General features: G+C 29.7%; 1 protein-coding gene across 4 annotated transcripts in view; it reads right to left on the bottom strand.

Annotated features, from left to right (window-relative positions):
• Positions 1–1526: 1526 nt before the first annotated feature.
• LOC106686429 (polyhomeotic-like protein 2) overlaps positions 1527–26502 on the bottom strand; it is a 73299-nt gene continuing 48323 nt past the window's right edge. For 2 of the 4 annotated variants that reach the window (XM_014429738.2, XM_014429739.3), the window contains exons 5-21: positions 25557–25636; positions 25346–25477; positions 23628–23709; positions 23426–23556; positions 22112–22231; positions 21695–21803; positions 21340–21494; positions 21096–21196; positions 18513–18640; positions 18279–18394; positions 16778–16835; positions 15368–15487; positions 7771–7869; positions 5268–5394; positions 3850–3928; positions 3673–3768; positions 1527–1800 (exon numbers count right to left, since the gene is read on the bottom strand). In XM_014429738.2, the coding sequence (XP_014285224.1) occupies positions 1591–1800; positions 3673–3768; positions 3850–3928; positions 5268–5394; positions 7771–7869; positions 15368–15487; positions 16778–16835; positions 18279–18394; positions 18513–18640; positions 21096–21196; positions 21340–21494; positions 21695–21803; positions 22112–22231; positions 23426–23556; positions 23628–23709; positions 25346–25477; positions 25557–25636 (1943 nt within the window). In that variant the 3' untranslated portion in view covers positions 1527–1590. The remainder of the gene's footprint in view (positions 1801–3672; positions 3769–3849; positions 3929–5267; positions 5395–7770; positions 7870–15367; positions 15488–16777; positions 16836–18278; positions 18395–18512; positions 18641–21095; positions 21197–21339; positions 21495–21694; positions 21804–22111; positions 22232–23425; positions 23557–23627; positions 23710–25345; positions 25478–25556; positions 25637–26502) is intronic. The other 2 variants (XM_014429740.2, XM_014429741.2) reach the window with 2 other exon arrangements.

Raw genomic sequence — 26502 nt, 5'->3', positions numbered from 1 at the left:
TGACAATAATTATCGAAGATGACGTTTATACTTATCCGTTTTTAAATTTTCAATTTAGGATATTCTTAAGTAAGGATAAGAAAAATAATTATCAGCTCGGATAATCTCAAATAAGGATGAATATGAGATGGGTACAGCCATCTTGAAACCCTTTTATAACCTTATCTACTTAGGAAGTTCGAGTGCATCAGTATGTACAATTAAAACTTTTGTTTTTGAGGATGAAAAATAAGCTGTAAAGCACATTTTGATTATTAATTAAAATTGGAGAAATAATTTTGGCTTGAAATTTTAATGACAACACTTTGTCATAAAAGCATAAGTTTAGAGAGTAATGAGACAAATACAGAGAGAATAAAATATCTTTTTTTCAAATATCACGAGTGAATAAATTTAAAGTAAAAAAACATATACATTGATCTGTAAATCAAAAAGTATTTAATGAAAAAAAAAAAAAAAGGACAAAAAAAATCAGACAAAATAGATATACGGCAAATATAGAGAAAACAAACTTTTCTCTTTTTGAATTCAGGTAACTCATATGTAAAGATATTTCAAAGTGTTTCCATTGTAAATGAGTCACATTGGAAAATAGTTATTTTTTAGAATTTCCAAGTTTATTATTATTAAACTTATACTAGATATGATTCATAACTTGTGAATTCATAATTTGTTGGAGTTATTAGTTAATGCTTGATGAATCAAAAGTAAATAATCAGCACGATATTTATTATAAAGAATCAATAGCTCCAACATTGATGTACATTTAAAGTTTTAAGAAATAATTCATATCATAAATTAATTAAGAACTCAGTTTTTTAAACCTTGCTTTAAAAACTCTATAAAACCGTCATTAAAAACAATTTTATGTAAAAAGACGAAAAATAAACAGCTTAAAACAAATCTCTCTCTGATACAGAGCACTATTTACAAGGTTCAATGCAGACGGAGTTCAATGCCACCTGCATTTATCATCTATACAAATGTATATAAATACTTTATAAATATTATTAAATAAATTTAATAAGAAATATTTTTCGTAATATTAACACTGAGTCTGTTTTAGAAAAAAATTTAGAGATTTGAAATAAATGCCAAAAACTAGCTCAACAAATGCTAATATATGATAACAATGTTAAATCCAAATAAAATTTGAATACTTCATAATGGACTTTATATCGTTTTGGTGTGTATATTGAAATGCTCTACAGTGCCTTGTCTCATTGATGTCACCAAGTTTTAATTGATCATAGTTGATTTCTAGAAATTAATAGCAGATACAATAAATAATTGATAAAGTTTACTTATCAAGTTGAGACGACTTAGAACTAAAGTTCGGTAACTATTAAAGCACTGAAGAAGTATTTCATAAAGTAATTAGTAACAAAACTGAGTGTCAATACAACCATATCTGAAATATTTGAGAAAAATCATAAACAATCTACTCAAACAGCTCTTTAAATCGCATTAATACGACTACCTATTCCCGATGTTACAACTCAATCAAGCTATACACAACACATAAGTCAATAATAGAATAAATTAATAAAATGTGTATGTCATAATTGGTGGGGCCCCATCACGTTGATCCTAAGGGTGCTGAGAGTCGTGCTTTGTACGCATGGCGTCGATCCTTGCACAGATCTTCAGTGCTGGTCCTAACTTCATTGACATGGCCGACATGAGGTGATCCTCCTTCAGAAGCAGTAGAGCTTGCCCGTCGATCTCTTGAGAAGCAAAGTCCTCAACATACTCTCTGCAGCCAGGTAGGTTCTTGATGAACTCGCACACTTCGTCAACCTGCAAATTATTAACAATAGTAAAGATTAATCATTCCTTACAAATAAACTTAAAATATTTATCTAATAGGTTATTAAGGAAAAATGTACAATCAGGTCAAAATCCACATTAAATTAATTAATGAAAACATTTTACAAATTTTTTTAATATTTGACTGAAACGTTACACTATTTATGTTTCAGTCTTTTGGCTATTTTTAAATCATTAAAAGCAATCACCATGGTCTATAATAATATTTCTTGCCTGTATTTGATAACATTTTAAATTGTTTTCTTCATAATCAGCCTACTCATGATCATATCCCACTAACACCTGTTGAGCAGATCCGCTACTTATGACTCCATCCCGGCAAGAGACTTACTTGGAATCCTTCCGCTCGTAGATTTTGATCGCTACACACCTACTTGACAAGCACTCTAAACTTCCCATTCACTACAAAATACATTATATACTATGATAATGATGATAATTTGGATATACAGAATTGAGCTCTGGAGCTCTACCAAACCATCAAAATTCTCCCGTATCCAATCCAAAATCCTCCATAAAGTTCTTTATGCTCCTTATTATGTCACAAATAAAGACTTCAACATCCCTTCCGTTGCAGATTTGGCCTGAAATAGATATGCGTCCTTTCATTCCAAACTCTTCACCCTTCCTAACCCATTAATTCTTAATCTCTCATCCTCAACAATCCCTGATAATCCTCCGAGGCCTCTCAAAAGATGGCCACGGGACCTTTTAATTTAAATTAATGTTTGAAGTACCACCATAGGGTTGTTTTGAAGTGTTTGAAACAACTTCCTAAATTTCAATAAATAAAAATTGTTTTCCTACTGACATCATAATTTAATTCAAGGAGTAAATTGTTAATTATAAATTAATAACAGAAAATCAAAATGGACTCCACTAAGTTTGGAAGGAACCAACAGAACTGAGAAAAATAAACTTTATATTGAGGCATTACAAACTTACAGGATTCAATATTTTTGAAATCAGTTCATAGAGAGTATAAGGATGCACGAAGAGGGATAGATCTTTTTAAGTGAGCATTGAGTGATACTTAATATAGCCTTAACTTATATTTTGCAAATTTGAGAGTTGGTTCATTTTGAACTTCAATATCCAACAATTTATTATATTTTATAAATACACCACAAGAAAATTAGACTTGAAATCATATAAAAAAAAAAAATATTTAAAATGTTAACAAATACAGCTCTAAGTTGTATATAAGAAATATTTTTATAAACTATCCTGATAGGATTTAATAATCAATCTGAAAATGGGCAAAAAAACGAAAAATTACTTGTAAAATCTTTTTAATAGAATAATAACAAAAAAAGTAAAAGTTTTTTTTTAATATTGAATGTGATCTTTTGAAAATATCAATCTTTTTCATAAAATGTTCAAACAAAATTCTATATTCTACTCTTTTATATTTTTTCTTAGAGGACTGCCTTAATTTTCACCAGCTATTCATTATAAGGTGCCAATATTGAATTTTAGATTTTAACCTTCCTACTTGCCCATAAACTTTGAATACTAGCAATTCTACTTTCACTTATACTCTAAGGGAGCCAAATATCAATTTTAGAATTTTTTTAACCCTTAAGTGTGTAAAAAATGCAGAGTATTAGATAAAAAAAGTCCTAAATCTGGTGAAAGTAACCCACTAAGAAGCGTAACATTTGATCAGTCCTCAATAATTGAACAAGAAGTTGGTTGGAGATGCAAAGTTACAGGCCTTCATCCAGGTGGCAAATCCTGAATTCCAGATCAAGAGAATGTGCCATAATCATAATATCAATTATATCTCCACAATTATAGTTTATAATATTAGAATAATTAAACTCTTAAATAAAAACATACCCCCCAGTTCGTAGGATCTCCGGAGACGTTCGAGGAACGAGCATCGTTGTTCTCTGGTGCTGAATTGGACGAATCGTTTGTATCTGTGTTCGTATCCTGAAAAATAAATTCATAAAAATTATTAGATTACAAAACAATGAAACTAAGAATATATATTAAAATAAATTCAATTCTTACCCAGTCTTTCTTCTCATTTTCTTCATCCTTAGCAGCTTTGACTTCCTCCGTTTTAGACTTTTTGTTAGCCTGGTTAGCTCTGATGAGAAACATTTATCATATTAATTCAAGGATAAATAAAGAGATTGACCTAAAGTTACAGTAATGTGTAAAAAGAATGTTCTTTTAAAAAATAACAGCCTTGAGTCTAAAGTTTTATCCATGACATCAATGGAATATTAAGCAAGTATATCAAAGCAATTGAACATTATATTTTACAACCATAGTCAAGTTAAATCAGTTTCTCTTCATTTCTTATAATTTTAAGTTCAAGAATAATTTTTTAGCATATACATTCCTTGCTAAAACTCAAAATGTAGTTGCTTGAAGGATTTGGTCGCAGATGCGGTAAAAAGTGGGGAAAAAAATTGAGTTTTCAACTATCTATTTTCCGAATTTACACCCCAAAAAAAGATACAAAACAACTTAAAATATGGCGACAATGTAAGAGATTAAGATGGGAATAAAGTAAACTCAGATGAGGTTAAAAATGATGCAAATATAAGTGAAAAATTATATAAAAATGAACAAGAAGAAATAAAACTAAGAAGTACAAAAAGTAAACATAAAAAAGAAATAACATTGAGGATTAGATTTACAATGAATAGGAGAAGTAATAACACATAAAAATCATATCTCCGGTTTATCATTTCTTATTATCTTACATTGTCAACATATTTTTAGTTGTCTTGTACCTTTTTTTAGCCCTGATGAAGTCCTTCAAAGTGGGGCGAAACGTCAGCAAATAAATAGTTGAAACCCCCAACTTTTTGACCGCACCTCCAACCATTTCCTTTATATTCAGTTAAGGTCAATCATTTTTACATACTGTTATATCCTCTTTTTGTGCAAATAGTTTATTTTTATGTATAAATTGTTTTTAATATGTTTTTATTTTATTTATCTTTCAATATTGTTCATTTGCCTTGTTAAACCAAAATGAAAGCTATCCAATTTTGTTCAGTCAAATATGGAGTGGAAAGATGGTTATTCAAAACAAAGAAGATGGCAGGGCGTGTTTTACCAAAGTTCGTCGAATTGTGGCAATGTTGAACATATTCAAATATTTTAAAAACTTTATTTTAACTTCCCATTATAATTGAAATTACAGTACATTTAAGAAATACAATACTGCCAATCTTCACAATTATACTTTACTTAGACTAACTCTGTCCATCTTAATGTCAAACAGATATGTATTTATATAGATAGTGTTGTTTGGCAATAAGTTGATGACTTGAAATAAAACTTTAGAGACTGATAACAGACATAATGATTTATTTACTAAACACATTATAATTTAGTAAGTTACACTTAATCAGTCCTATGCCAATATAATTCATCTTCTAACAGCCTTATTTATGTTGACAATTACTTACCTCTTGACACACTGTGCAGAACAATATTTCTTTCCTTTCCTGAATTTCTCTCGGAGATCGATTATTCCACACATTTCACATTTGGCCTTTTTGCCATCACTTTCATCTTTTTCCTTTAATTTCTTCACTAAAATTGAAAAAAAAAAAAAAAGGGTGAAAACTTTATCAAAAATTATGTATATATAATTATATGTTTATATAATACATATTATTATTATTGTTACTTTATTACACAATATAACAACAGTTTAAACATATTTTATAAAAAGGAAACATGAATGAAAATTCAGGACCATACTGTCATAGAATATGTTCTAAAAAAAATAATGCTACCGTTAATACCAAGTGTACTATACCAATAATTGTATACTAAATATTAATATGGTTCAAATTAAAAATTACCAAAACTGTTTTTTTTTTTTAATTACATAGTTTATTAAAGTATCAATAACACAGTTCTATAACAAAAGTTTGGCTAAAATATGTGTTTTTTTGGTGTAATGACCTGGAAAATAAACTCTTTATTATTTCATCATGTATAATATATAAAGTGCAAGGGCAGTTTGGACTACAATCCAAAAATCAAGAAAATCTTTCATAACACACATGTGACAAACTTCAAATTGGTATTGTATCTGTAGGACGTCAAAATACACCAAATATCACAAATCAGACTCTACAAGGTCAATTTGAATTTGAATATAAGATAATAAATTTATAATTGTTTAAACATAATCAAGATACTTTTATATTTCCTTTAAACCAAACAAAGATATAATTTGTTTTATCTTTTGAGCGGAAACAAATAAAAAAACAAGCAGAAACATTTGAATTTGGTCTAAGTATATAAGGGTAAGGTTTCAAGTTGATCACTGCATATTCAAATTCATTCTCAAGTAAGAACTACTTAAATTTAATAGGTTTAAATATATATTTTTTTTCAAAAAAATGTACGGGAACTCAAATTAACAACAAAGTAGGTATATAAAAAATAAAGTAGGTTGAAAAAAAAATTCAAAACAATTGAATTTCGTCAAAGTATAAATGATAAATAAAGGTTTCAAGCTGATTTAGGAAGATGTACAGTCAAATTTGCTCTCTTAGGCAACTGAGGAAAATTTCAATTTCAATCAGCCAAAACATTGAATTGAATCAAATTTAAAAAAAAAGTAAATATTTACTATCGTTCCTCAAAAAAAGGCAGCATTTCATGACCAGACTGTAAGTCAATAAGTACATAGGTTAGGTTATAATATTAAGCTCCTTTCATGAGAGAAAATGTCTTTCCCTTCACACTTACTTCTTTAGTTTCTCTTTGCCGCCTTAGTTTAAGTTTACGTTATTATACACAACATTTTTTGGCAACAGTTCCTACCAATATTACTCAAAGACCCTTGTACTTTTTATGACTATGAAACTCTTTTGTCTGACTACCTTCAGTATTAGATATTTAATATTAGAATACATACTACAAAATCAAAATATTACAGATATTACAAAATCAAAATATTAGATACTATATATTTATAGCATCATTGGATTCTAACCGAAAACTCAGTAAATTAGGCATTTATTTTATATTTACTTAATAGGTAATACACGTTTTAATGTTTTAATTCATTTTTCAAAAATAACTTATAAACGCATTACTCATAATCTGAGGAGAGGGATATAAAATTTCTTAATTGATTAAGTTTACTGAATCTCTACATTAAAAATACATGTATTTCTACATCTATTAATGTTCTAATTTTCCCATGGGTATAATTGTGAGGTTTGACCATTTACTCCTTGATCTATTCTTTGGATATAAATCTGAAGATTCTCCTGAATTTATTGGGTCGACTTGATTAGACTGTTTCCTTTAGTCTTCTTTAAATTGTTTTCAAATAAGAACTTATTCTTGCTCCTTTAGAATTATGTTCTTAGATTCAATTCAAGTATTATATCCATTCTCCTCTTAAATTTCCCCCTAGAGGGAAAAATTCCCTGTTGAATGGGCGAGTAGTTCATTTTTAAAAGGTTCTAGGTTTCTAGCCAAGAAGTAATTATTCCATATTTTTTTGGAGGTGTGAAAGTAAATAATTACTCAAAAAGTTTCACTTTATTCAACTAAGAAGTTCCCCATCAAAAGTCAGTACATCCACTTTTGGAAAGTTATTATTTCACAATTATTATTGTAGCGTCTCGTGTATACAGGTTGAATTTTTATTAAAAATGTTGATTTGTAACATCCATATGACAGGGGGAAAGTTAATTTTGAAAAAAACATTAATTACACGTATCCTATTCCATTCATGGGTATCGGATGGGTATTTCTTTACAGAAATTTGTTGAACTAGAGTGTGGAACTGTAACTAATTACAAATTCAGAGCAATTTAATATTACATAGCTTTATCAGAGATAATTACAATTTTGGGAGAACTGCATTCTCTAGTCAGATATTTATAGACCATTTTTTTATTTTTGTTTAAGACAAAAGGATGTATGAAAGAAACTTACTTGAAGGTTCTTCTGAAGTATCCATTGCAGGGCGAACATGGGCAGTAAGGTCTGGTGCCACAACTTGGTTCCTATTGATGGGGAATGGCTCAGAAGCTGCTTGAACATAAAACACACTTAATATAAATTGTGCTGAAAGATAAACAGCTGAACAATATAATAATAATAAAATCAGAACTTCTACATGAGAATTAAGAAGAAAACTATTACTCTGTAAAAAATCAATCTTAACAGCCACTAATATTAATATAAAAGCTAAGGGTAGTTTAAAGTTTTGCAGTAAGATACCATTACTAATTGTACTTACTGATAAATTTGAGTTAATCATCACTGATTGAAGCAGTGGTAAACATGTATGTATTGATATGATAATCTCATAATTATATTTGTATAAATATACATTACAAACAGTATAAGTTAAACCATATTTTTTTCTTTGTTGTTGTTCATTATATCTTCTATAGAAGATACTTTCCATTTTTATTATTATTATTTTTTTTTTAACTTCATACAGTAGAATCCTGAATATCATAATATATTGATAAATTATAAAAAGGGATTATATTTAGTAGTACAGTAAAATAAAAATGAAAAGAAGTATAAAAGTGATGCATTAACTCAGAAAGATTTAAGTTTCAAGGTTTTGATCTATAATAAAATCTAGTTAGAAGTTTAAAAGTTGAAGGTTATAATTTATAATATAATGAAGTTGGGCGATTTTGCTCTGTGATTAAATCAAAATAGAAGGTTGCCCTCTATAATCAAGTAAGAAACTATTAATTGGTTAGTGTATGATGTTTTTCTCTTTAATTATTTTAAATCTTTGTAGGTATAACTTTTAGTAGTGAGAAAATTAAAATGTTTGAGAAAAATTTAGTTAATTTAAAAAAAAAATTATAAATAACTCACTTTGTGACTACTTTTACCAACTGATTGATATTCTGTACACTTAAATTAAACCATATATCTAAAAAAAAATTTAAAATTATAAATTGGTCTAATTTATTTAACTTCAACATATATTGATAAAGATTAATCAATGTATTGTGTTTTAACATGAGTTAAATTAATATTTGATTTTTTTTTCTTTAATACACTCCAAAAACCAGCAAAGTCTCAATTTTAACTAGAACCGATTAGTGGGGTTCTACTGTATTTATATTTGTGAGTTTTTTATCTGCCAGAATCAACAGGTGATAGAATTTATGTTAATAATTTTATTTTGCTTCCGAAAAGGACACTGTATTAAGAAATTATGATAAAGTTAGTTATGATTTCCATTTGGCAGCAGATTCTGTTTTCCTTTAATATCTGAAAGCCCCTTAGTCGAATATTGTATTCAAACAAATTCATTGAAAACATTTTAGATCATCTTCACAATGAAATGAAACTATTCCTTTAATTATATATTTTTCATTCTTAGCCTTATCATTAATAGAATAAGATTGATTGTATGGCACCTCATCAATACGAATTATCTTTAAATAAAGAGGTAATTGATATTAGTATCAGTAATGTTATCAATGTCACCTCTAATATATAACGTTAACCTCAGATCATTCTAACTTAATCATTAATAGAATAAGATTGATTGTATGGCACCTCATCAATACAAATTATCTTTAAATAAAGAGGTAATTGATATTAATATCAGTAATGTTATCAATGTCACCTCTAATATATAACGTTAACCTCAGATCATTCTAACTTAATCATTTTAACTAGCATAGAACAACAGGTAATTTGCAACTTCAGAGACTTCAAATATCACTAACAATCAATATTTGGACAAATAATCCAAGTTTCATCTTTAATCAAAGGCTAGAATAACAATAATCACAACAATAAGCCTCAATTGAAGATTTTTTACAGGAGGTAATATGGTGTGATAAGACAATTTTTTATGTTTGAAAAATTAATATTGCTTGAGTTGTCATCTGTAATCTCAGATTAGCTAATGAAGCAATTAACTTCCCAAATAATGATCTGATGGTTTTTGAAATGTATGTATGAAGGTATAAAACAACTAATACAAGAGCCCAAGAGGAGAAAAAAGGCAGTTATCTCACCCCAATTTTTGATTACTTTAATGAAAATTATATATAATTAATAGTCCAAATAGATGAGTCTGCCAAGTATAGGTAGGGGGAATAAAAAATGGTGGCTGTTTCAAAGCGAAAAAAAATTTTTTTTTCATTTGGAGCTCTATATCTTAAAAAGTAGGAACAACATAAGAAAACCTAAGAGAACGTCATTTAAAGAAGAGTAAATTTGCCAAAATATGAGCCCTAATAGAGTTATTTACGTTTAATAGTTTTCGAGATATAGCTTTTTAAAAAGCAACATTTCATAAAAATGTTGTATGGGACGTAATGAAAGATCAGTAGTTAGTAAATTTATTTTGAAAAATTAAAATCTCAAAAACCGTTTGATGTACAGATGTCTATTTGCACTCAAATTAAAGCTAGTTGTTTATCTTCGTAGGAGTAATAGTTTGCATGAAATTTGCTAAAATAAATTAATTTATAGTTGTTCAGACAAAGTTTCATTTTCCAAATTCATATTCATATGTGAATATCATAAAAACTACTACCCCACGAAGATAAGTGTCATAAATTACTTTATAGTAAGTTAAATTTCCTTTATTTTGAGTGTTGGCAGACATGTGTGAATCTTAGCTATATCTCGAGACTATTAGACATAAATACCTCTTTTAAGGTTAATATTTCAGAAAATTTACTCTTCTTTAAATAATGTTCTCTTAGATTTTCTAGTGTTGTTGGTAGTTTATAAGATATAGAGCTCTGAATGAAAAATTAGTGTTTCTTTAAGGTTTTGAAACAGCCGCCTTTTTTATTCCCTCAACCTATACTTGGCAGACTCATCAATTTTGACTAGTAATTATACCTAGTGTTCATTAAAGTAATCAAAAACAGGGGTGAGATAATTGCCTTTTTTTCTTCCCGGCTCTTGTACTAAACTTAATAAGTACATATTTGACATTTTTAATTACATGAAAACCCTAGCCCTGGATATCACAAAGAATATTATTCAATATCCAGATATGAATGCACAATAGAACTTCACTAATCTGATCTTGATATTTTAGAGCAATTGTTCCCAACCAGGGTTCCACACAATAATTTAGGAATGAGTCATTCTACCTCACCTTAACACAGTTTTGAACCTAATCATCTCAGATCTTCTTCAAATTTTACATATACATTTAGGTTACTCAGCTTTTTCTGAAAAGATGAATCGCTTTATTTGTATAAAATGTAGAGGTTCCATCATTTTCCTACTTCTAACAAACAGGTTCTGCCACCAGAAAAAAGTAAGGTATAGTTAAATAAGTAAGGTAGAGTTAGAGGGAAAGTTTGAATGTCTAAAAGATCAATCTTACCAGAGATGAAAAAAATAATTGTTTTACAAATGAATTTTTCTTCCTCACTACATATTTCTATTATAGTGTATTTATAATCTATACAATAATATAAAGTTAAAGAACTTGTTTGTTCGAACAGTCTAATTTCAGAAACTATCTGCTCTATTATAAAATTATTTTTGGATTTGACAGGCCTTTATTTAAGAAGGGCTTCATAGACCTCATAGTGTTATAATAAAACAAATAGGGATGGAGCAAGTAACTAGTAGTAGAACAAGTAACCATATAATGAAAAGCTTGTACAAGTATGTGGCCTTAATTGTTACCATGACAATGCGTGAGAGGCAAACATTTTAACCTATGGTTATTTTAAGGCGAGGAGGTTTGAGAATGTCTTATTGCAACAGGTTAAAAAAAAAAATTCTTATCTTTGCATAAAATCGTTATTTTTCTATAATTATTTAATTTTTCATATCCAGATGTGGAGTTACTATCGATTGCATTGAATCACCTTTAAATTGACTGACTTGGATCAAAATGAATCAATTAAATTAAATTTATTAATTAAACAAACTTTTCATAATTTTTACTTTACCCCATCGGCACAATTAATAAAATTTTTAAATAAAATAAAAATTATATCAGTCATTTTTATTTATTAAAAAATAATAAACAAATAAGTAATTTATTTTCAAATCATAATATTAATTACATTAATTCTAAATGAAAATTAATATTATTTACTTTTTTTTAAATATTTCATTTTGCTTTTAATAGATTCCTAAAATTATTCAATAGTAAAAATGCATACTCCACTTTTCAAAAAAAAATATGATCTATTATAAAAAAAAAAAAATAAATATAATAACATAAATCTAAAATGATTGCATTATATGATATAAATATAAGTCATAATATTTGGCTGCTTGTATTTCTTTACGCATCTTCATTCTTCTACTTCTAAGTTGAATCATTTCGTTTCACATATACAGGAAACTTATTTTTAAATTTTACCAAATCAATGTCACAATCATGGATACTATTATTGTTTATTTATAATACACAAGGTCATTCCAATTAATAGAAACACATTACTTCGAACTTAAAACTTTTCAATATGGCTTCCCAATATTTTCAATGGGAAATCCCAACACAACTAACATAGATCTGACCTGGAAATGATCCTGCTATTTCCTGGTTTGAGGTATCACAAATGCTTTATGTAGCTAACTATTTAGTTGACAACTGAAAGTTTTTTTTTTACTTTCACAAGTTGGATACAAGTTTACATTCATAATTAAATATTATGAATTCTTCAATTTTTTAAAAAAACATTAGTTCTTTTGCTTGAAGAAGTTTGTCGGGGGTGCGGTCAGCAAAGAACAACATAAATAAACAAAACCATATTTATTTATTTTATGCCGACGTTTCGACCTGAGTTTCAGGTCTTCATTAGGGGTTGTGGCGTAGAGGGAAGGATGGTAATAGTTATGGTATTATTTCTTTTTAATATATGAATACTTCAATCCTATAAGCTTTTGTAGTTGAAGTATATTCACTACAGAATCTTTTGTTTCTATCAAATATATTGAAGAAGGTCATTGCTCTATGACCTGGAGCAACTAACGACCGTTAAAATGAATTATCACAAAATATAATTTCCATAATTCAAAATCATGGAACATCCAAATTATGTTTAAAAGGATAAATTAATGTCATTTACTTATATAATGCATTCAAATGCAAAAAAACATTTATAATAATTCTAATTAATAAAGAAACTATTTATAAATCATAAATAATTATTAATTAATTTAATGAGTTATAGAACAAGTTTTTATTTTTTTTTAATCCAACTCCTAAACATTACTTATTAAAAAATATAATAATAATAACAATAAAGTCCTAACAAACCCAAAGGTTCGATCCCGATACCACTAAACGCTCTCTGCATACATCCTATCCCAATTCTACTAAATCAGCTTTAACGCAATCCTCCCATCTGTGTTCAGGTCTACCCCTCGGATGTTTACCTATCGGTTCAGTGTTTATTAACATTTTAGGAATCTGCTTGTTACTGAGCCCTACAACCTTACACACCGCAATGCTATAACTTGAATTATGTTTACCAGGTGTAGGTCCCTTAATTGAGCGTTATGTTATCTTCTAAATTCTCCTGTTAATTCATCCTTTTTTGGTCTGAATATTTAGCTTAATACTTTATTTTCAAAAACCTTAAGGCGCTGTTCATCCCTTAGTGTAAGAGGCCCCGTCTCGCATCCATAAAGAATAGTGAGAAAGATAATAGTTTTGTAAATCCTAATTTTTAAGTTTTTCAATAGAAGCGTGAGCTAAGCAGTTTTGAAATTAGAAAATAACAAAAATTTCTGACCTTCAACCTAGCTTTTATTTCCTTATAAATTTCGTTTTTTCTAGTTACTGTAGAACCTAAATATTTAAACAGTCTACCTGTTCAAACGTATTTCCTCCTACATCTACATCACCGAAATCGCTTGTGTTTCTACTGCTAACCATGTACTTTGTTTTATCCATATTTATACCAAGCCCTAGTTCCTTACTGGAGTTTATTAACTTGGTTGTATTTAGTTCTATAGTTTCTTTGTCCTCACCCACTAATACCAAATCATCAGTATACCCAAGCACTGATATTTTAACACCCAAAGTTAAACTCTTTTCGGTATTCACCACACTTTTAATGATGTATTCTAGTGCTAGATTAAATAAAATAGGTGATAAAGAATCACCTTGTTTAACCCAACCAGACATGGAATTTTTCAGAATAATGATTACCGATTCGTATCTTAATTTGATCAATAGTTGAACGATTTCGTCAAACACCACATTGGTAGCCTCCGATAATTTCTTCAGTGTATTCCATGATTTGACTAGTTAAAATTAGCATAAATAGTTTATAACATATAGAAAGGAGTGAGATTCCTCAATAGTTATTACAATCAGTCGTCGGCCCCTTTTTGTGAACAGGAATAAGAAGAGACTCCTTCCATTCCTCAGACACCTCCTCAATTTCCCAGATCTTTTTAACCAAATGGTAAAAAATATAATAATAAAACTTTTTATGTCCTATAATCTCACACACACAAGGCCAAATGATCCTATTCTGTAAAACACTTTTCTTTTTTTTTTTTTTCATTTGATATTATAACCAATGTCTATTCTTTGTTCATGGCAACATTTAATAACTGTATGTGAAAGATATCATGCATAAAATATATACTTTTCAAACATCTAGAAAACTGTATATATCCACGAAAATAATACCTCATCTTTCGAAAGATAATTAAATTTTCAACAAAACAAAAACCATCTAAATCGGTCCACCATAGATATAACGCAATGGACTTCAGATCATCTTTACACAACCATCAAACGAAAGATGCTTTGTGCCAATTTTTACTTTTCACTTACCTCTATAAATGGAATAAATAGTAAGAAGAAATATTGGGATTGTGAAAAATTTTGAATTCGAGTTTTTGATGTTTTTAGGTACCATAATTCCAAATAATCAAGTCTTGCAAAATGGTTTGTTTGAGTGTGTGTATGTATGTGAACAGCCTATCTCAAAGACAAAAGTCGTACTAAAATAAAATTACATATTTAAGATGGGTATGTGCCTGAGATGCTACAGTAACTTTTTCAATAATATCAATTAAAAGTCGGGATATATGATATCAGATTAGCTAAGTTCTATTGTATATGTGAAGAAAGATGTAGATAAATATAGTAATAAAAGACAATGACAATGTTAAGCTTCAACTAAGTATTTCTTAACACATCGTCGGTACAATACCATAATGGTGTATCAGAAAAATAGAATAGATTTAGGGTTACTGATTTAAAATATCAGTTAATTTTATTCTGTGATATGTGACAATTGATCATTTTGTAATTTTGGTTTAGCGATGTCCCATATTTAGTTAAGTATTAAAAACAGAATAGAAAATCACATTAAAATGCAATAAAGACAAAATAGCAAAATTTGAAGAAAACCACTTAGGCATTCCGCTGACGATATTACAGATCCTTTAAAATATTCTAAACAATAAATCTAAAGAATTATCTAATAATGTTTACAGAAAAGTTCAGTGGACAAAATGGTTAAAACGTGATATTGTTATGAGAAAAAAAATGTGATAATTCAAATTAGTTTGGTCAATTCATTTAAATACTTACATTCCTGGATAACATATCCCTCGATGACATGAGTGAGGACTTGTGGTTTTACCATCGCTTTAGGTGGTCCAGTCTTTTCTTCTGCCGCGACAATCTGTTCCTCTTCTACCTCTACTTTATCTAGAATATTGTATAGCATATCACTACCGACTTTGCTCAGGAGGATATAAATATAATGTAATTAATGAAATATCAATTTTAAATAAATGAGAAGATGGTTGGGGATGTGGTCAGGACCTGAGATTAGCTTTTTTGTAGACAAATCAAGTCAGACTTGCAATTCTGGCCAAGATATTGGCATTAATAAATAAAGTTTTTACTTATTTGTGTACTTCATTGAATGCACCCCCAATCATCTTCTTCCCATTTATAATATATCCACCGTCAACTATTAACTCATTATCAATTTTATAATCAAAATTAAATAAATAAAAAATAAATTTCAGGTAAAATTTTGTCAGGAAAAAATTTGGAACAAAATGTAATAAAAAACAAAACATTAATACATATTGTATGCAGTAAGTATCTCCACCTCGATTGTAACTTGGACAAAAAATTTAACATTTTTGATGTTATGACACTTAAGATCGTTGATTGACCATAAGTAATGTATAAAAAGCAGATGGCCCAGAGTGCAGTCAGAATAACTCTAATAGTATAAAAACTACTTCTTGTGAGCTAACTACAATATAGTTTATTTTCTATCAGGGTTATTTAAACTGCACCCAGACCATCTTCCTTTTTTTTCAAAATATTTTATATGTTTGCTAAATACAGAGGAAAATTAGTTGTATAATATATTATGAGTGGATATAAAATTTATTTGTTCTTTACTATAGTTGAAACAGTCAAATTTAATCTGGTAGTAAAAAAAAAACCACATACAATGAGAAATTGAATATTAGCAGTTGAAACTGTTGGTAACATCTTGTTTTACACCAAGAGCATGGGATTGATAAGAAATTTTTGTTTTGGTTTGTTCATAAATTCAAACTGTTGTTATGTTGAGAACTGACTTTTATCTAAGTGAAGATGGTGAGAAGATAAATATTGGTATTTCATGTAAAGAAAATGTTCTTTGACCAAACAACATTGAGGATCACAAAAATGAATGAGTATATAAAAATCATTGAGTTTTAAAAGAATTTAAAAACAAAAATATATCCATTAAATATAGTAGGGGGAGGAAATGGCTCAGTATTATAAGTTGAAAATCATTCTCTTTAATTGACCTCTCAGTAAGGGATCTTCAGTATCTTAAAAAAATAATTTCATTTACATGAATGCCTACTCTGTAATTATATCGAACGTATTTTTAAGAATATTGACCATTTACTGAAAAAGGTTTATTCATGAATAAATACCAATCCAACTAATATATTAAAAAAAGGAAATTGCTTAAGTACAGACCTGTATCCATCACAACCGGTATCGCTTCAGCTGCTTCCTGTAGAATGGCAGTCGCTTCCTAAATATCAAACAAGAAACAAAAAATCTTAATAAATTTATTAAATCTATACCTATCATTACAAAACAATGTACACAATTTAATATCTATTATATATCCTATTTCAATTCAACAAAAATTGCAATAGAAGTTCTTCGATCAAGGGGCTCAGTTAAACTTAATATGGCCCTATAACTCCGAGAAAGTCAATAATTTCAACAAGAATATCCAAAATAAATCACACTAGGAAAAAATGCAGTTGATCAAAACATGTTTTTTTTACGAATATTCTCAACCTGTATAGATAATTTACTCACAATAAATATCCAACAAATTACATTTACATCAGTATTTTATTTTAATTTCCGAATTTGAAGAAAAACGTCAAAAACTAAATCCAAACAATGAATATTTATTTATCATTTAAATAAAAAAAAAACAACACTGCACAATAGAAGAATATGTACAAATATTATTGTTTAAAAAAGTCGTCAATATCACACTTCTTGCACACACTGCTCTCTTCTCTAAAGATTTATTACAGATGATAAACAAATTTATGAGGTCCTTGGAGTAATTACTTTTCCTGGATTTAGTGAATTTCGTAATTGTATGCAATGTACCAGAAGCCTGTTTCCATGGAATTTAAGCTTTATCTGCTATGGCTCCTAATTTTTTATCCAATTCTACCTTATGGGTTATATAAGATTTTGTAGAACCTCTTAGTCACTCAGTTTTTGGACCACTGGCATACTTTTGAGTCAATACCTTCTTAATGGGATACAACTGTTAAAGTGGTTCCCCACTGGTGGGGAAAAGTCATGTCGGCCGCAAGAGCCTTAGGATGGGTCACAGAAGGATCTGAGAACACATTACTGTGACAAGTGATTGATGATTCAGAAGTGGATCACATATGGTTCAATTTCTGGCTCAGTGGTCCATAGACCTTTATGCATTGCAAACCATTGTGTTAAAGCATTATTAGGTACAACTTCTAACATAGTGCTATAACCATATTTTCACATCACTTATAATATTTTTATTTTGATCCGCACTTGCCTCTTAAGGTACTGTTGAATTCAACTTTTAAAAAAATGCTCAATTGTGCCGGATTAAATAATGTGCCTGTAATTATTTTTAAAATCCCGTACTTGTTCATTAATCTGACTGGTCCTACTCAGCAAAGAAAGGACACAGGTCAGTTAAGGAGAAAAATAAATGAATGAGCTCAGTGAGGCCAGTTTTAATTATAAACATTTGATCATAGTACTGCTTGAAAGCATAATAAAAAAATAGAAAAAAAAAAAACAATTAAGTCTAATTAATAATATCATAGAAAACTAAATGTTAATTTGACTGAATAAATCTAATTTCTATTTTAGTAAGAGAAAAGTAAATGGTTATACCCACAAATCCAAAAGGTTTTATAATTAAAATCAGAATTCAAAATAGACATTAACTCACATTAAATGATATACTCACGAGAACCGGCTTCTCTGAAGCGAGAGTAGACTGCTCGATTGTTGCAATAGTAGCGGTCTGTTCTTTTGGCGACTGAGCAGCTGCAGGTACTGTTATACCTGAACATCAAAGAATAAAATATAACATTTCTAGACATTTTTTAATACATAGATTCAATATAGCTAGAACTTTGTACAATTTTATCTTGAAAGAAATTAATTAGAATAAGGTAGTTACTCATGAGAGGGGGAGGTTTAGGTTGTAAGACCTGCTGCGCTGCCTGGATCTGATGGACTTTGGCCTCCTGACCAGAAGGCTGGACCATCTGCTGCGGCATGAGTGTACCCTGGCTCGTGATGATCATCCTGAAACGGTAATGTTATTGTCCAGATCAATTCACAGCAAAGATGTAATCCATAATCAACAGCATTGCATATTCAATTACCTAATTTTCAACTAAACATTTGTACTTTTCCAAGCAAGTCCATTTAGAGACAATTAAACATATTTTGACTAAATACTAAGATATAATAACTTCATGGAAAAGGCTTCTTTAAAATAATTTCTTTCTTCTGCTACCAAACCATTTTTACTTTAATTAGTACTATTACATTATAGGATAATATGTTATCCTATTCTACACAGTAGCTTTACTAGTTTATTTACATCTGTTGTCATTATATATATTTTATATAATATAATAATGTTGTATATTATTATTTCATTTTTATTAAACATTTTAGTTTAATTTTATAAATAATATTTCCTAATATAATAAATTCCACTAGGATAAATTATTATTAAACATTTTAATTTAATTTTACTAATAATATTTCCCAATATAATAAATTGCACAAGGATATGTTATTAAATGTGGTGTATGCCAAAAATGGTTGAACTTTAGGTGGTAAAATACCCGTGTATGGGTACACTGATGGTTTGGTATTATTAGGTGAGGACAAGGAAACTATAAAATGAAATACAATTACATTGATAAAATCTAATAAAGAAGTCTAGAAATAAATACGGATAAAACGAAATATCTGGTTAGCAGTAGAAACAGGAGTAATTTCAGTGACATAGATATAGGAGGAAATAAAATTGAACAGGTAGAGAGGATGAAGTGTTTAGATTTTATGGTAATTAGAAAAAACAAAATTGATGACGGGAAATACTTATTATTTTTCAATTTCAAAATTGCATATCTCATGACTTTAGCCCAGAAACTTAAAAGTTAGAGTGAAATATGGTCTCTTTCTCTAAGGGGAGAGAAGCACAGCACCTTTAGGTTTTTGAAAAAGTATTATGTAAAATATTTAGGCTAAAAAAAGATGAGTTAACCGCAAAATATTGAAGGCTACACAAAGATGAATCGAGAGAACTGCACACGGTAAATATAATTCAGGTATTACGGTGAATAAGATGGACGTGTAACATTGCGGGACTTAGTAATGAACGAACCCCTGAAGTGTTAATAAACACTGAACCGTAGGTTGAAGGATTACATAAGACTGATTTAGTAGGTTTGGGTTTGAAAGGGTATCACTGCACATGTAGGAAGCCATTGGCTGTATCACCATTGAACCTTCATGTTCGCTAAGCCTTTATTATTACAATAAATTAGATCCATTTAGGCTCAACACACTTTATTCATCTATTTTACATTGACCAGTTTACATTATACCAGATTTGATGTTAACTCGATATTAACTGTAATGAAGGAATCCTAACTAAGATTGATTGGCCATCTCCTAAGAATGCCAAACAATTGCCTTACCATAGAATCTTATGAGGCCAAGGAAGAAGGGTCATAAAGATAGGACAAGAATTACTAGAGAGTAGATTGTTGAAGAAGCTTTCCATAAGAGGGACTTCAATTGAGAAGAGAGAAGACTTATTGAGGTCAGGGCTGCATGAATGCGACTGTTTGGAATTGAGCGGACTGTACAATTTTAGGGGTAGTTAGTGCGAATTTAAGCGGGTACATGGAAGGGGGTTTTAATAAAAGACCAATATATTACGTATATTTAAATCTTATCTTGAAAGTGAGGTCACCATACCTTAAGCTGCATAGCTGGGATAAGAAATGAAGGTTGGAAAGAAGAAGGAAGAAATAAAAAGGAAAAATTTTGAAGCAGCTAAAGATAGATGTTTTTTGGCCAGGAATTCAGTAGAGACTGTAATGAAGCCCAGCAGCTAAAAGTCTAACCAAGGAAAGCAAGACGGGGCGAGGAATGGAAATAGCTGGAAATTTGATTTGAAAACCAAACAGTGGCTGTATAAGAATCTCACACTGCCAGGCAGTAAAGATGGATAGGTTATGATGATGAGTAGAAATAATTGAAAGATTACTAACTTTTTTTTATTTAAAACATTTTTAAAATTAAAAAAAAAAAAAATCTGGACTGCTACAACCCATCAAAGGTCAGGAGTTCAATACTTTGGTCACTAGACCAACGGTTGTGCAAGAAGGTGATTTGCCCAGAATCACGTTCGACCGCCGGATTTTTACCCAATTTAAGAGGCTGGGTGGACACCAGGAGGGCTCCAAGAACCCAGAGGAGTTGAATCATGGCTACAGTGTAACAGAAAACAATTTTCAGAAAACAATGATTCGAACTTGGGTCCTTGGAGTTAGTAACCACGTGCCTTACCCCGGGGCTACCCGCACTCCTCAGAAAACATTTTTACTTCATAAAAATCTGCTTGGCAATAACAAAGGAATAATATCGAGTTAAGGTGTTGGAATTTTTCATGTGAAGGTTAAATGATATTATTGAGTCGAACAATTTGAGATTAATGTAATAGAAATATTCTCACTTGGGATGTTGTGGTGAAATAGGTTTGGTCTGATTCTGGGCATCAAGTTTCTGTATTGGAACACTCGCTTTTGTAAAAACTGTTTTCGCCCTCATTTTATTCTGAAAAATGCAAACTCATTAAAATACAAGAATGATAAATTTCTAAAAACAAAAATAATGATAAAATAACATAGTTTTAATAAAAGATAACAGAAGAGGAATACAGATTAATATAATTCTTTGATAATATTAGCACTAGGTACCTGTTGTTTTTGAACAATCTGCGCAGAGACAGGTGCGACACTGGCAGGCCTGATGGGTGCTGCCACCGAGGGTAGGATGGACAGTGTTCTAGACACCTGGACCTGAGGAGACCCACCCTTCATGTCGTTATTAGCCTTAGACATGGCAACGTTCTCTACAAAAATAGCAATAAGTTTCCATTAATAACCATACCAGAAAAATTAAAAGTTAGCTGAAGAAAAATTGAATGTTTGTAGAGAGGAGGATTGATATTCAAGTGGATCGATACGGTTATAATACGCTCTCAGACAGCATTTCTTTCAAATAGACATAAACACTCTAAAGATAATGTTAAGAAGAGGCAAATAGACTCACGAGACACTTGTTGCTGCTGCTGTTGCTGCTGGGGAGGTGGGCTCTGTATGAACATTGGCTGTTCTTGATGCGGGCCGCGGATGAAGATGGGATTTTGGGCAGTGATCACCTGAAAATGAAGATAGACGACTTAAACGAAAAGGACCAAAATAAAATAAACAAATCACTCAAATTAAATATAAAATTGATATTTATAATTATGTTCACAAGTTAACTAAAACTAATAAATTGAAAGGTTATTAGTTAATCGTATAGAAATGTTAGATAGCTGTAATTAACTCTTATAGTTGACTACAACTTATATAGTGGAAGTTTATTAGTTCATAAAATAGAATTTCTAGTTAACTATAATTAACTGTTACAGTTAACTATAAATTATAACTAAATTATAACTATAAAATTAGTTGTTTGAAGTACCTGTGGGTGATGAGGAGTGGTCGCCCAGACTTGAGGCAGCTGCGCCGGGTTGAACTGCCATGGTAATTGTACTCCGTTGCTGGTAGCAGTCACACCACGGTTTTGGCATGCTGTTACATACTGCAACAATAAATTAGAATCATTTATATACCAATAGTCTTCAATAGCCTTAATTTAACACTTTTGAAACTGAATTTTTCTGTGCAGTCAAAAAAAAAATTATATTTTGTAAGGTAAAATATTACCTAAAAAAATGATACGAAGACTGAAAAAAACCAATAAATATTTTCTCAATAAGAAAAACCTCAATAGATATGAGATACCTACTAACTCTGTTTAGCATATATATTTTAAAAACCAATATTATATTTGTTTAAAAAAATTTGATTAAAATAAATTCTTATAATAATTTAATACTTATATAATTTTTATTTAAAACAAAAAGAATAATTTCTACCTTTCATAATTCATAAATGCACTTTACATTTTTTAAAAGATATCTTCCTTTTGTTAGTACACCAAAAAGCCTTACATCTATTATAATTTTATTTTAACTGAACAATGGAAAATATTTCATTTTATGATTTCTTTATAATTCACAACCTCCTTTCTTTTTTTTATTAAATTATTATTATCACATTATTCAGATTAAAAATATTTTAAAAAAAAAGAAAAATGAAAATATACTGTATAGATTATTTTAAAAATAATATTATGTTTCTTTTATTTATTCTAAATTTTTTAAAGGGAATGTCTCATAACTTTATAACAAATCTAAAAGGATTTCTAAAGTAAAATTAATTTTTAAAATATGAGGAGTGCGGTCAAAGAGGAACAAAAAACAGTTTTCAACTTAAATAAATAGTTTTAAACTATTTTCTATTTTTTGTTTCTTTTTAGCCTCACCCCTGACCATCTTTTTCATATTCAGTTACAATCAATCATTTTTATAAATAATTTATGTAATATCAGTGAGACTAGAGTATATAGACTATAGACTCAATGAATTAAAATTAATGGCACATCTACAAGAATTAGGTGACAGAAAATAGGATTTTAGTATTGTAACAAAATTAAATTATGCTTTTGAAAAAATTTAAAATATTTGTTCAATATACTGGAAACCAGATATTAAGGAGTTAAGGAAAATCTATTAGAATAATACTTTTCTAAAATAATGAAAATTTAATAAGACTAATATTAAAGTTATTCTGTAAACTCATTTACACACCTCTTTTCATTTTAATAAACTTTCCTACAAATTATTTTGTAATTAAACATACATCAAATCTAAGTATGCATTAAAAGAAATACCTTTTGTAAATCTTGTTGCTTCTGTTGCGAATGAGGTAAAATGGACGGTTGTGAACTGATCACACCTAGCTGGCCTATGACGAGTGTTTGATTCGTTGTTGTTGGGATGGTTGCGTAGCTGGGAAATGATGCTACAGAAATTTTTATTAGTTAACATTCAATGAGAGAAAATCTAAATCTAAAATGAGTAAAAATAACTCACCTTGTTGTGTACCTAAAACTGGTTTACCCAAGACATGGGAAGTTATCTGGTTTGATTGAAATGGCTTTCCAGCAGTTATAACCTGGAAAAAAAATTTGCATTTATCAAATAAATTCAATTCAGAATGCTGAGTACATGCAGTTTCTTCAGAAGAACTTCTTCACAACAAATAGTTTTTTCAATATTAATCATTTGTTAGTTGGAAATAAAAACTAAAGAGAAATTTTTTTTCGCAAACCGGAACTTTTTCTTGGTCTATGTCTCATAAAAATTGTCAGTTTTTTTAACTTAAATAGATTTGCAGTATGATAAATATTTTTTGGATGATTAGATTGTCTATGCACAAACATAGACGCCATAAAAGTTCATGCAGCCCAACTTCATAGATTCATCTTTTCCATGAACATCATTCATCATCATTTTCTTTCTGCGAAATTGGTACAAGTAACCCTCTACTATTTTCTAGTGGAGTAACAGTAGTTGACAAACCACTGAAATTTCAAGTATTACTTTAAATTGAAACATTTAGAAGTGGAACAACAATTGGGAAAGCTTATAGAAGAGATGATTAGATAACAGGAGAGCCAAAGAGGGACGTTTGTGTGATCTATAGGGTCATCACTAAGGCACTTGAAGACAGTGGCACCATATATGCATTTTAGGAGATATGAGAAAATTCTAATTTAAAGTAGATTGCATTTTGGAAATATGCCCTTTTGAATAAAGTTCAGTCACATTAGACACGATTGTGCAAGCACAGGTTCTCATACGAATAGAATGTTCATTCTTGGTGCTTTCCTATAATTCCAGTCTTTTTATAAATGCTGATAAGACAGAATATTTAAAATCCTCCAGAAGTGAAAGGAAAAGGAATCCTCACCTAAGCTTGGGTCAGTTAATACATTGAAAAATAACATCAGAGACAAAACAAAAGTAAGGTTGGCAGCCAGCAGTTTTTGAAATTTCCCCTGCAAAGCCAAGTTTATAATATACTTATAAGGCTTCTAGTAACATATGATAGTGAAATGTGGGTCCTGACCCAAAAATGAAAAGCATATTAAGGTGTGAAAGATCCTTCGAATGATACATGGACCAAAAAGAGAATTAGGACAATGGCAATCCAGGAAAAATTTGGAGTTAATGGAGATGAATAGCCAACCCCTTCTTATGGTGTGTCATCAAGATGGCTTGGCCTTGTGGAAAGGATGCCAGAAGATTGCCTACCAAGAAGGCTGATGTATCATTTGCCGAAAGGAAGACACCGTCTGAAGTGGCATAATAGCTTGGAGGCAGGCCTGCACCAGTTGGGTTTGAGGAAGCATTCCGCTGACAGGAATGAGTGGTCGAGGATTGTCTCGGAGACTAAAGTAAAAACAAAACAGAGACATTGTATAAACAAAATGTACCTTAGTAACATTGTCTATCTATTTATTTACTTCTGATACAAAGCTTAAAGAATATGTGCCCTATTGAAAGTAAGTTCCTTAATTTATTTATAGAAATATATGACAGTCAAAATAAAAATAAGAACTATTAGCATTAGCTCCTTATCCCAAGACAAAAGACCAGGATTTTGAAAATCCAAGTTATGAAATGAAGAAAACAGAAACTATCAGGCTAATATTAAGTTATGACTTAATGCTTCAAATAAAAAAACTTCCGATATTCAAGGTCTTTAAGAAGTAATTAAAATTTCTCAATATTGGATTAAGTATTACCTGTATTGAAGGGTTCATGTTAGGAGGAGCAGGATGCAGGGCGATGTTCCCTGACATGAGCATCTGACCCTGGGCATTGTAGACTTGCTGAACGTAAGCGGTATTCTGGACAGGCTGCTGGAGTACCTGAACCTGATACAGAAGGAATAAATTAATATATAATAAAGTTTATGTCAATGATAGAAACTGCAACTCGCTGCCTATTACTTACCCGCTGGGTGTTCCAATCGCTGACCTGTTGGATCTGAGGTTGGGGCGTATTAGCCTGAACTGGCTGCTGGGCAATAGTCCCTGCAACAAGTTAGCAGTAAATAAATTTCAAATAAGATACTAAAATAGAACATTACGTTAGCTAGATGATATAGAGAGTCCCCATTTTACTTTACACCGGTTAAAGTTGCAACATTACTAAACAATCTCTACAAATGATGTCAAAGTAAATTCAAAGTTCTGTCCCCCAAAAAACATATTCTTTTTATAGAATGAAGTCATTAAATTATTATTGTTGATTAATTATTAATTATGATTAGTGCTCAATACAATATACCCACCAGTCTTCAGATTGGTCTAATTTGTATTAAATTCAATCTATAAGATTTTGATATTTTATTCACTAATATGGTCTAGAATTCAATAACATTCTGGATAATAATTTACATTCAAAATAAAATTAGCAGAATCATATCCTGTAGTTTATGTATATACATAAAACATAATGTAATAACCAATTGCAGAGCGTCTTTGATGAATTCTTCAGTAATTTAAAGTTAACTTCAATTATCTACTTAAGGCAATGCTCTGAAATTTCCATCACTGTAAAATATTCTTTTTAAATCCAAGAGGGATCAAGGTCAATTAGTGTATAGAGTAAACCTGTCTATTTTTCTTAATAGACCTGCAAGCCCAGAATTTTGGGCATACTTAAAAGTATAGAGAAATAGGCTCAGGGTATGAATGTTACATGTAGAAAACTGTGCGCAGTCCCGACACTATCAAATATCTGTTACAGATACCATGTTTCAAATCAGCTTATTACTAATTCGTACAGCAAGACCAATCACCTATGGCCAGCTGCAAGGTCTCTGTGAGTACAATACTCAGTTTACAGATAGGCAAGTCTAATTGGTTTTCTGTTAAACTAAAGGAATACTTTCCAA

This window comes from Halyomorpha halys, unplaced genomic scaffold, assembly GCF_000696795.3.
Source record: "Halyomorpha halys isolate HHAL.00 unplaced genomic scaffold, Hhal_1.1 Scaffold817.1, whole genome shotgun sequence".
NCBI classification, from domain to species: domain Eukaryota; kingdom Metazoa; phylum Arthropoda; class Insecta; order Hemiptera; family Pentatomidae; genus Halyomorpha; species Halyomorpha halys.
The sequence above is the reverse complement of the archived record's forward strand: the minus strand, read 5'-3'. Positions and strand labels throughout refer to the sequence as shown.